The 12,404-nt window shown below is 42.6% G+C and overlaps 2 protein-coding genes across 7 annotated transcripts in view; both read right to left on the bottom strand.

Moving 5' to 3' along the window:
• The window catches only part of DENND5B (DENN domain containing 5B), a 209,532-nt gene that overhangs the window by 12,785 nt on the left and 184,343 nt on the right, over positions 1-12,404 (bottom strand). For all 6 annotated transcript variants that reach the window (XM_079937337.1, XM_079937338.1, XM_079937336.1 and 3 more), the window contains 3 exons: positions 5,493-5,621; positions 3,582-3,703; positions 751-896 (listed from right to left, as the gene is read on the bottom strand). In XM_079937337.1, the coding sequence (XP_079793463.1) occupies positions 751-896; positions 3,582-3,703; positions 5,493-5,621 (397 nt within the window). The remainder of the gene's footprint in view (positions 1-750; positions 897-3,581; positions 3,704-5,492; positions 5,622-12,404) is intronic.
• G6PD (glucose-6-phosphate dehydrogenase) lies at positions 6,231-9,979 on the bottom strand. Its single transcript, XM_079937693.1, is given in 7 exon segments — positions 6,231-7,004; positions 7,007-7,067; positions 7,071-7,100; positions 7,104-7,477; positions 7,480-7,756; positions 7,760-8,116; positions 8,120-9,979. Coding segments are annotated over 7 exon segments (1,638 nt in total). The 5' UTR covers positions 8,636-9,979; the 3' UTR covers positions 6,231-6,981.

Below are 12,404 nucleotides of genomic sequence, written 5' to 3'. Positions count from 1 at the left end.
CAACCAGCATGTGGGCTCAAAAGTATGAGAATACTTCACCAGGTAAGACCTGAAAACTACCATAGTGAAAGGTTTATTTTTGCAAAATCACTTTATAAATATCACCACGTGGTCTAAAAACCAAAAGCATGGATAGCAGCTCCCCTGTTCCTTTGTCTAAGTTCAGGCAGGGTGAATTTACAGTTTGGAAGAGAACCACTGTGGGGAAAGCATTTACTTGAATGTTCTCTACTTGCCAGGTTCCGTGCTAGGCACTGGGAATTATGGAATAGGACCTGGCAAAGCCCCAAAGCGCACCATTATAAGTGGAAAAATAGAACTTAACAATTAAAATAACAATAAAAATAGAAAAATTCACGTGTTCAAGACAACTTTAGGTATATAATCCCAAAAATGATCCTGTGTACTTAATTACTCCTTTATATTATTTGACTCGAGGAAAAATGAAAAAGTGAAACTGGCATCGTTGTGTAGAACTATGTATGACACTTTGTGCTAAGAAAGGTATTAGCTGGGCTTCCCTGGTGGCGTAGTGGTTGAGAGTCCGCCTGCTGATGCAGGGGACACGGGTTCGTGCAGCGGTCTGGGAAGATCCCACATGCCGCGGAGCGGCTGGGCCCGTGAGCCGTGGCCGCTGAGCCTGCGCGTCTGGAGCCTGTGCTCCACAGCGGGAGAGGCCACAACAGTGAGAGGGCCGCGTAATGAAAAAAAAAAAAAAAAAAAAGAAAGAAAGGTTTTAGCTGAACTTACTTCAAAAGTCATTTCGAGGAGATTTTTGGGAATCTGCATTACTCCCGTGTCTCCCAGTTCTCCTGATACACAGATCCAAGGGTTCGATGTGATGATCGCATTGCTCAGCTTTTTGATGGGAATGATCACTGACCTATACGGAATCACTGAAAGAAAAATGCTGAAATTAATACGAAATTACAATACAATTCTCCTGATAACAAAACAAATATACATTAAGAACTCTGCTGGCTTTCACAGATAATTTGCTTTTTAATGATCTATCAAGATGTACTTAAACAAAAAGATAGATCATAACCTCCTCCAGTCTAGAAAGATGAGGTCTGGTTTATAAGCCAAAAGTCCCAATATTTGTGGTTTCCACACATATACAACACCATGTGTACATGACATGCTTACCATTACCACTACATTTATAAACAATGTCAGGCATTAGCACCAGAATCTCTGAGGACATAAACAGTGACTGTGCTATATAGTATTTTCATTGTTTTAATGTTTTTTATTAATTTTGTTCCAGAATCGAGTATAAATGAGCACAGTTACTAGTATGGTTTCATATAAAAAAAGGTGGTAGATGACTTCTTGGATAGCATCCTCTTGTTGCTGATTTTCTTGGCCAACCCTTAAAAGCACTGCACTTCAGAACTTTCCCATCCCAGTTTTACAGTCCAATATGCAAAGCCAAGAATAATAAACAACAGCACCTCCATTCTGGACATAATATGAAGTCTATAAACTACAACTTGGAAAGGTGACTCACGTACAAGAGGTGCCCCAGGGAAAGAATCAGGATATGGAAAGGGATCTGTAAGAAATCTTTCGCCTCTGAGGGCTCTTCAAAAGGCACACCACTAGATGTCACTGTCCTATCACCATCCTTTGCTCAAATGTGGAAACCACCCAGGCATTACACATACCTCCATTTCCTTTAAAAAATGGGGATGGCTCAAACACATTAGCATATTTTTATCCCTCAGAGCCATACTTTTTTTTTGTTTTTAAAGCAGGGTAGAATCAATATTTTGGTTGGTATTCTCAGGATTTCTGTTCATTCAGCCACAAGAGAGCTAACAGAAAGCCCTCCTTGAAAGAACTACACGTAGAATTAAAAACATTTATTGGATAAGAGGCTCAGATACAGCCTCACAATAGGAGCTCATGCTTCAATATGCTCTTAGATGAGCGAAATGAATGGGATAAATGGTTCATTTCCCTAACTTTACATAGACGACTTTCTGTTGGGTGAATAACCTCCCTTTTTGTCCTTTTATTTTCGCTGAAGGAAAGGAAAATGTCAGAGGGAAGGCCATACTTTCATGGTTTAGTAATCATGAGACTCAAATGATTTTCGAAACTGAAAGCAGAAGAGGTTAGTGCAAGATGTTATTTTAGGCCCCAGAGGCTACTTTCATTTCTTTCACTGACAGGATTAGAAAAGCTACCGAAAAAGGCCTGTTTAAGGTCAGCAGTTCTGTGGCTGCAAAGGGCTCACAGATGCACAACAATGATTTCATAAAGTAGAAAAAGAGCAATATTATTAAACTCAGCATATTTATTTCATGAAGTATTTCAATTCCTCTAATTGAAAGACCTCCTCAGATGAAGAGAAATCTGCATATATGGGGAGGAACTTAGGATCCTAACTCTTCTCTTTCAAAACTGTATATAACACCTTAGTTTCTAGTAAACTAATAGTAGCTTGAAAGATAATACAGGTTGGCCCAATAACCATTCCAACTCCATTTCCCCCTTGTCTGCCTCTACCAGAGACTTTGAAGGCCAAAACCTACACAACTGTGCCCAGTGAAATATTGGTGATATTTATTGAGATTTCTTAGAAAACTATGTTTTTCTAGCACAGATTCTAACCCCTCTTCCTTGGCACTCCTTCCCTCTTTGGGCTGGAGGGTAGACTGAGAACAGCCGTCGCTGGAGGCGATCAGCACGCACTGATAACTGTCAAAGAGCCTGGGTCCGTGATAGCACTGTGGACTGCCTACCCCAAGACTTATCACTGTGTAAGAAAATTAAAACAACCGAGTTCTTTAAACCACTATTTTCCAAGCTTCTGATACTTGCAGCTGAATAAAACTGCTGATACAAGTAAAAATTCTCCAAAGTAGGGAAGGGGATGCACTGCAACAGAATAAATGCTGTAATTCAATTTATCAAAAACACATCTCCAATCATCATTTCCTCCCTCTATAGACCTACAACACCCAGCAAGATCCTGAAGTCTTTCTGCATCTTCAAAGTTTAATGATGTTCAGTTATATAAGTTTATTATCATATACTGATTCTTTGAATTTATGTGTTTCAGGTAAGATATTGGAATATTTGTTTAATAAAACATTTTTCTTTACATCCATCCCAATTCCTACTGCAGACTGGGTTTCCTGGGAAGCAGACTCTGAGTCAGAAATTAGCATGCAGAATGTGAGGAAGAAAGCAGGATGGGCTGAGGCAGAAACTGAGCTCTGATGCTATGAGTGCTCAGCTGGTCCCACAGTGAGTTCTGGGACAGCCCATGGATCAGGCAGGGATGCTGGCCAGCTCTGGTAGGAGGGATAGCTTCAGGCAAGGTAGTTTTCTTTGGTGAGACACTCCCCACAGGAGCTGACAGCTGAGGGTGGTCTTCCAGCAGCATCTCCGGCTGCTGGGGCACAACCTTCATTCATAAATGGAGATGGGGTAGGGCGGGGGTGGTGGTGGATGTCACAGTGTGTGACTCACTGTGCTGTGATATGTCTCGTTTTAAAAACTATAAACCCTTATTCCATTAGTCATCTGAGCAACTCTTCACTTAACAGTCAATTCTCGAGACTTACTGATAGTGGTGAACACACTGGTGAAGCAGAAATAGTCCACAGCATTGAGGGAAAGAAGATGGTAAAGAAACTGCTCTCTTTCTTCTTCACAACGTAGAAAAGCATAACGTTTATAAAGCTTCCTAGGAAAGGGTAAGACAAGCACAAAATAATAGTATAGTATATTTTTCATTATGTCTTCCACTAAAAATAAACATCTCCACTTAGACAAACTATGGGTAGAAACTTTAATCTAGAAAGAACAGACAATTCACAAAAATGAACACATATACAGTTAATAACAAATTTAAATCTATTTAGTAATTAAAGAAATAACCTGCCATGAATCCATTTTGTCTCTTAAAGTAATAAAGATTTAAAAGTGATGACCACTGCTGATGCGGGGTAGGGGGTGGCAGTGAATAATAGAAAGTGGAACTGAAAATTTCAGAAAAGCAATTTGTTGGTAATAATTATTTTGAACCAATCATATTCTTTGACTCATTAATTTTACTTTAAGGGCTCAGTCCTAGGGATATAATATGAAATGTGGGCAAAGATTTACTCACAAATGTCCACTTGAATATTATTTGTAAAAGTAAAAATATATCATTGTATACCCATTAAAAATAAAGTTTAGGAAGAGTTTTAACAAAAACAAAACTACTATTCCCCAAAATAATAAATAACTTTTCATTAAGCACTTACACTTAAGCATTTTCCAAGTATTTTAAAATTATTAATATATTTAATTATCGTGACCACGAGAGGTAAGTCTATTAGCATTCTCCCTTTATAGATGAGGAAAACAGAGATACAGTGAAGTTAAGTATTTTGTCTAAGGCTATTCAAATAGTGAATAGTAAAGGTAGTATTTGAACACAAGCATTCAGATTTCAGAGGCTAAATCCTTATGATATAGAAAATGTTATGGTATAATATTAAGCCAAAAAAGATGCTGAATTGCAAATATAGTATAATCTTAACTAAGAGAACATGTACAGAAGTACAGAAGAAAACATGTGAAATACTTAGTAGTCACCTTTATGTAGTAAGATTTTAAATGATTATCATTTTCTTCTTTGTACTTTGGCCACAAAGGGCAAGTGACTTATGGGTGGGGATAAGGTGTGGGGAGAGTAATCAGTTTTAAGAGAACAAGGTCAGGTTCACAGACTGTACTTCACATCACGCACTCTTTATCAAACCTATTCTTTGGACATTAAGACTCATCCTAAAATGCTCCAGAGAGTAACTTAACCCAACAGTGATATGTACAAATGCAAAATCACAAAAAGAATTGGGTTTTGGTGGCATTCCAACACTGTCACGTTTGAGGTCTCTGTTGAATTCTTTGCATACCTTTGGTCTAGAGAACTCAAAGTCCTCAACCTTCAAATTAGTTCTACTATACATATTAGCTGGATGACGCATTTCATCCAAGGTTTCTTGATGGGGTAAAGGGAAACTATCAAAACAGTTAACTATTAACTAATATGCACTTGACTGGTTTTCTGGCTCTAAACTACTAAATGTAAGTATTAGCAAGACTCTCAGAGAAGCCCTTTCCTGTGGACCTTTTTATTTTTTTACCACTCCTGGTTTTGTTGTGATCTTTACAATATGATATACGGTTTACATAAATTCCACCCATCTTTTGGATGTTACTCTCAGCTGTGGGACTATCAGCTTTTGTTCTGAACAGAGTAGCACAATCTGCCCCTTGGCTCTGAAATCTGTACCCTCCCAGATATAATCAAATAGGAGGTCATGACACACAGTTTCTGAAGCATGTGCCTGTTAGAAAGGAAGAGTTCATGTGCAGAGGAGTCAGCAACTCAGGCTGAAGAAACCAGCGTGGCAGCCTATGCAATGTATTTTGTAAGCACACAGGTCACAGAAACAGAAATGCCTCAAGAGGCCATCTCTTACTTTGTGAGCAGTTGGTTAGAGAGCAACTGCTTGAGATGCTGAGACAAGAGCTTCTTTTCTAGAGACAATCTTATCCATGCTCGAGCTCGTCCGACATCAGTCTTGATCTCACTCATGTTTTGAATATGCCTAAAGAATAGTAAAACAGCAAAGATGTAAATCCTAAGGCTAACCTTGAACTGGAAAAGAACTGAAGAGTTACGGCACCTTGCACAGAAAAGTTATTTTGTATTTAGAGGAAGAAACAGGCAACACACAATTTATGTTGATTAAACTTCAAGTGTTCCACCTGAATCACGAAATTAGTCCAACATCAGAATTACCATTACAACACGAGCACACAGGCAGTATCCTAAGATAAAGCATTTAACACTCATTCACTCTTTCAGGTTTTATTTATTCTTGTTTCAGGCTCATAGATACCTATAAACTGGCACTTGGTTATTCCTGACACTCAGAAAAATAAAAGCAATAGAACAGGCTGAATATTCAAGTTCTTATTCAGAATAATTGTTCTACAGTTGAAGTATCTGCTACAACTTTAATCCACTGAATCATTTTTCAAATTGCCCTGACAACATATGGAAAATATGAAATCGCATTTTCTATGGCATTAGAATACAAGCTGTACTATACTAATAAATTCAAAATTCTTAAAAATTTGAGAGACTTAGGAAATTGTGTGGCCACAAACAAACTGTGTGGTCAACCCCCAAATGAATGTTACATATATGTATATATTAGTATTCTGTGTAGAAGTTGATGCCATACCCAGCAGGACTGAATTTATCTAATGATTCTCCTCCTAAGGAGAAAGAAGGATTGAGCAGGAAGGACAAGCCTAAGGGACAGGATAATTATAGAACCACTACAATGACTCACTGAAAAGTCTTTGTGATTGTGACCCACCATCCCTTCCTTTGATTTTTTTTTTTTTTTAATGTACAGAATGACTCATCTCAGCTGTAATAAATATTGCAACAAACCCTTTTCTCTGATGATTCCAAGCATTCAGAGTAAGGAATATCCTCCCAGTAAAACACACACATTCTCTTTTCCCCCCCAGTTTTATTGAGGTATAATTGACAGACGGCACTGTATAAGTTTAAGGTGTACAACATAATGACTTGACTTATACAGATCATGAGGCCTATCACTGCCCCTCCCTGTGGCTCCTAACTCCAGGCCTCTGGAAGAAGCCAGGATAGATGAAGAGCCACTCTCCTTCCTTCCACTGGGGCTCAGTCTTGTGGACAGAAGCTGGCTCAGTGGTGGCTGGGGATGGTCACAGCACGACTCTCCGAGGCTTGGTGGTTGAGGAATGTAGCTGGGCCCAAGGCAGCAGTGGCACAGGGTGGCCTAGGCCTGGGGCTGGTAATGTGAGGCTGACGTTTATGGTCCCGAAGTCCTCCTGAAGTGGGGTCAGACAGTGGGAAGGACAGAGAGACAGGGCCAAGGTGGGTGGGAGTGGGGACCAGGTGCTCAGGGCTCAGAGCTTGTGGGAGTTCACCCCTTGTAGGTCCCCTTGTATGGGAAGCCCACTCTCTTCATCAGCTCATCTGCCTCTGTGGGGCCTCAGCTGCTGTAGATGTAGGGGATGGGCTGGGGCTACTCCCATTCGATCTGGGGCAGCAGTGGTGTGAAGATGCACCAGGCCTGCTGGAGCTCATCACTGCACATAAAGTGCGTCTGGCTCCCAAAGAAGATGTCCAGGATGAGGCTCTCATATGCATCTGGGAGCTTCATGTTCTTGTATCTGCTGCCATAGGTCAGGTTCAGCATCGACTCCTCATGGTTGAAGAACATGCTGGGCTTCTTGGTCATCATCTTGGTGTACACGGCCTCGTTGGGCTGCAGGCGGATCACCAGCTCGCTGTGCTTGCACTGCTGCTGGAAGATGTCACCGGCCACGTCTCGGAACTGCAGAGGCACCTCAGCTTTGTGCTCATTCAGGGCTTTGCCGTAGCGCAAGATGAAGGGCACCTGTCCCACCTCTCGTTCCCCACGTAGAGGATGACAGCTGCAAAGGTGGCGGTGGTGGAGCCGCGGGGCACCATGGGGTTGTCCAGGTATGCTTTGGTGGCCTCACCTTCTCCGTTGGGGTTCCCCATGTACTGGCCCAGGACCACACTGTTCGCCTGTACCTTTGAGATACATTTCAACATCCTGACCTTCTCATCACGGACGTCATCTGAGTCGGTGGAGACGGGCTTCTCCACGGCCACCAGACACACCATCTGCAGGATGTGATTTTCCATCACGTCTCAGATGATCCCAAAGTCATTGAAGTAGCCCCAGCAGCCCTCAGTGCCAAAGGACTCCTTGAAGGTGAGAATGACGTAGGACATGTTGTCACACTTCCAGATGGGGCTGAAGATCCTGTTGGCAAACCTCAGAACCGTGAGGTTCTGGGTCATCTCCTTGCCCATGCAGTGGTCGATGTGGCAGATTTGGTCCTCATGAAACAGGGAGGAAATGTGGTTGGAACTCTGCAGGTCCCTCCCAAAGGGCTTCTCCATGACGATACAGTTCCAGCCTATCTGGCTCATGCAGGTCTTGTGGATGTTCTTGGTGACAGCCTCATAGGCTTTGGGGGGCAAGGCCAGGCAGAAGAGGCGGTTGGCTTACGTTCCCTGGTGGAGGGTGTTCATGTGGCTGTTGAGGCGCTCATAGGAGGCCGCGTCATCATAATGGCCAGTCACATAGGAGTTGCGGGCAAAGAACTCCTCCAGCTTGGGCTTCTCCTCTGGGGTAGCTTTGATGAATAGCTCGCTCCACTTGCGTGTATTGGCCACTGTGAGGTGGGAGAGGGCGTCGCCCATGATGAAGGTATCTTCTGGCAGAAGGCCACCCCAGGACAGCCACCAGATGGTGGTGTAGATCTTCCTCTTGGCCAGGTTGCTGGATGCGCCCATGATGATGAAGATACGTGTATCAAACTGGTGGAAGGAATCACTTTGGTACAGCTCTTCCCGTAGTATCCCACACACCTGGGTCTGGTTCAGAGCCACCTGCTCTGCCATGATGCTCTCTGCGCTGGTTGCCGGGCCACGGGTCACCTGTGGTCCCCAGCGCAGCTGTTCCATGTCCTGGATGCCTCGTGAGTGCCCGTGCATCTCCATGCTGTTCGCGCAGGTCCACATCCCTGACCCACCCCGCCCCTGCAATCTGGCTTTCTCGCCAGTCCTGGGCGGAAGGGCTCCACTTCTGCAGTGTGGTCACGCCCCTCGACTCCATTTGTAGGCAGGCCTTCTGCAGCCCCACCCCCTCACCTCCTCGCCCCCTGGCCATTGGTCACCTGCTCAGGTCAAACCAGCCCCATTAGGCAGCCTCGTTGTGGCTCCTCCCTCAGCAGGGGCAGGGTGGCTCGGCTGGCTGCTCGGGCTTCCCGTCTGGGGCAGCCTGTCTTGCGTCTGATCAAACACTCTTGATAAAATGTAAAGCATTATCACATCACACAAGTGAGGCTTAAAGAGATGGCTTAAAAACAAGTCAGAATGAGGAAATAAAAGAAAATTCTCTTGCCGTTTCGTTAACCAACCTCACCTCTAAGAATTTTTTTCAGAAATTATGACAATTTATCTTTAAAGGGCTAATACCATTACACATGGTCGTGAATGGAGAAAGCTGGTGTCAGGCAAGTCCCGCTTAGACCCTGGTTCTGGTGGTGGCGGCAGTGGTAGGATGACCCACACGGGCACCTCCAAAATGAGCCTAGGAAACAGCACTGGCTGTTCCTCAACTACTGACATTGCCCAAATGATGACACAGTTGACTAAAAGCAACAAGGGGGAAATGCTCAGGTATTTACCACTTAAAGTTCCACAGTATGTACAAGGTCCCCCCATGAGCGCAGTGCCAGGTTAGAGCTCACATGATCCAGGAATACCAAGTTGATCAAAGTGTATCCACCAGAAATGAATCTATATGAGGTTTGGTAAGTACGTATGTTGTATAATCTTTCCCTAAGTGTTCTTCCTACTCTAAAACAGTAAAGTCTACTGAAATTAGTTTCATGCTGGTCTTAAGTATCTGGAGACATGATAGGTGAAGAATGTCAAAATGGGAAATAATTATTTGAAAAACAATGTTATGTTAAAGGAAAATGGGAAGGATTGGAATACATAAAGTGAAACCTCTTTTATTTAGGTGGCTATCAGCACTCCCATCATAAAAATATTTGCACTAATTTTTGTTTATTTGTTTGTTTTTTTGTGTTCTTTTTGTCAGGAAGCATGGGAATGAGGAGATGAGGCCACCAGATTCTTCTCCTCAAGCCCCTTGTTCACTGGCACCAGGGAAATTACTCTGCCTAAAAAATTGCCTCCTAATGTAATTCCTTTGTCCCAGAATATTCAAAAGCTCACAGGATATAGCCTGAACTGCTCAGGCCTGCATTCAAGGCCCATTACCCCTTGGCCTCAACATATTTTCCTATTAAAAAATTCTATTCCAAGCAGTTAACTTATAAGACTCTGTATTTTATTACCTGAAGTACTTACTCTCTTCTAGCTTCCTTATTTGATTCTATTCATGTTTGAAATCCCAGCTTCTTCTAGAAAGCTTTCCTTGACCATGACAGCCTTCAATGACCTCTCTAATTTACGGAATTCTATAGTCTGATTTGCATTTATTGTGCATTACTACTTTTATCATTTTCTCTCGGTATACATTTTTCTCAGCTTGACAAAAGCTCCCTGAGAATGAGGAACCCAATACTTCTTACTAGCCTTGAATCCTTCTTTGCTCCCTCTAGGGCCTAGTGTATATAAAAAGCTAAAAAAATTCTGTTGCTTTGTAAATCTATATCTAATTTTATGCTTTAAAACAATTTATATGTGTTGTGTTATTCAACTTTAAATCTACTAAAATTTTTTCTGTGTAGTTATACCATTTGAATCTTTTTTTTTTTTTGCAGTACGCGGGCCTCTCACTGTTGAGGCCTCTCCCATTGAAGAGCACAGGCTCCAGACGCACAGGCTCAGCGGCCATGGCTCACGGGACCAGCTGCTCCACAGCATGTGGGATCCTCCTGGACCAGGGCACGAACCCATGTCCCCTGCATTGGCAGGCGGACTCTCAACCACTGCGCCACCAGGGAAGCCCCCATTTGAATCTTTTTAATTGGAATAATGTATTATAGGTAATTACAATGATACTCAGCATAATATTATACAAGTATTACTTCTAAAATAGATCCTGGGGACTTCCCTTGTGGTGCAGTGGTTGGGAGTCCGCCTGCCGATGCAGGGGACACGGGTTTGATCCCTGATCTGGGAGGATCCCACATGCCGTGGAGCAACTGGGCCCGTGTGCCACAACTACTGAGCCTGTACCCTACAGCCCACAAGCCTCAACTACTGAGGCCACGTGCCACAACTACTGAGCCCATGCGCCTCAACTATTGAGGCGCACGTGCTCTAGGGCCTGCATGCTGCAACTACTGAGCCCACATGCTGCAACTACTGAAGCCCGTGTGCCTAGAGCCTATGCTCCGCAATAAGAGAAGCCACTGCAATGAGAAGCCCACGCACTGCAATGAAGAGTAGACCCCACTTGGCGCAACTAGAGAAAGCCCGTGCATAGCAACGAAGACCCAATGCAGCCAAAAATAAAAATTAAAATAAAACAGATCCTGTTAATTCACAGAAAAGCAAACATGGTGTGGTTTAAATAGCTTATTTATTTGATTTGTTTCCAACCCTGGTACAAAGCTTTCTAATTTTTATGTATTCTGTCTTATCTGATTGTCACAATAACTAGTGAGAGGGAGACCATCATTATTTCACTTCAAAAATGAGAAAACTGAGATTCATCGAGACTAAGTGACCCACCCAAGGTCACAGAAATAGTACATATTCTAGAGATGCCACCCATTTTTTACCAATCATTTCTTCCTGGTACTCACATTCTTGGAGAAGCTCTCCTTCTACAGACCCAGAAGAACCAGAAGCAACAACTTCAGGTACCACCATGACGATGCTCCTTATCCTTCAGCTAGAACTGAATGGATAAGCAGCATCTATCTGCCTGATCTAAGCTGAGCCAATCAGATTTTCTCTCAGAAACTGGAAATTAGTACACTGAAAAACCAAGTTAGTTTTTGTTGAATGCTTAAATAAGGGATGTTAAGGCCAGGGCTTGGGAGAGCATGTTCACAGTAAAGCAGAAAAGGAGGGAAAGGGACAGAGGGGAGGAAAAGCAGCAGAAGTAGAGGGAAAAGCAGGGACAATTTGCTTCTTCTGAGATGGAGAGTAACCTTGGACAAAACTGTTTCCAATCCAGCCACAGTTCTTGTGCTTGGATTCTGGAAAATACCCTCATGTATCTCCCATAAATCCTCCTTTCTGCTGAAGCTAGTTTGAACGGGCTTCTGTTCCCTAAAACTGAATGATTCCTGAGAGTGGCAGCAACTAAATTTGAATCCCCATTTCCTGAGTCCAAAACTGGTGCTTATTTCACTGCATCACCAATGAAACACAATAATATTTATTAGAGAGATTAAGGAATTAGCCAATTTTAGTGTGAGCCCACATTCTGTATAGTCATAAAAATTCCTCAAATATTCCTTCTGAGGGTAACAAAATCAATCATGACTATTTAACTTTAGTGTAGAATAAAGCCAGATGCTCACAGCTCATATGCAGACATTAGTTATAAAAAGATAAAGTGAGTAGCCAATTTACCCTCAAGTAATTTATTCCCATCGTAAACCAGATATTTCTAGGGTTTACTCAGATATCCTGTTCATTTGTTTACATATTCAGAATATCTATACTTGGATTATAGTACTCACAATCTCCTCCATCATGTAATGTTCTACTATGCCCCTCATTATTAATTGCATTTTGTCATTAAGAATAAAAGTTGGGGAACTTCCCTGGTGGCGCAGTGGTTAGGAATCCGCCTGCC

Source organism: Stenella coeruleoalba (assembly GCF_951394435.1).
Source record: "Stenella coeruleoalba genome assembly, chromosome: 11".
NCBI classification, from domain to species: Eukaryota; Metazoa; Chordata; class Mammalia; order Artiodactyla; family Delphinidae; genus Stenella; species Stenella coeruleoalba.
The sequence above is the reverse complement of the archived record's forward strand: the minus strand, read 5'-3'. Positions and strand labels throughout refer to the sequence as shown.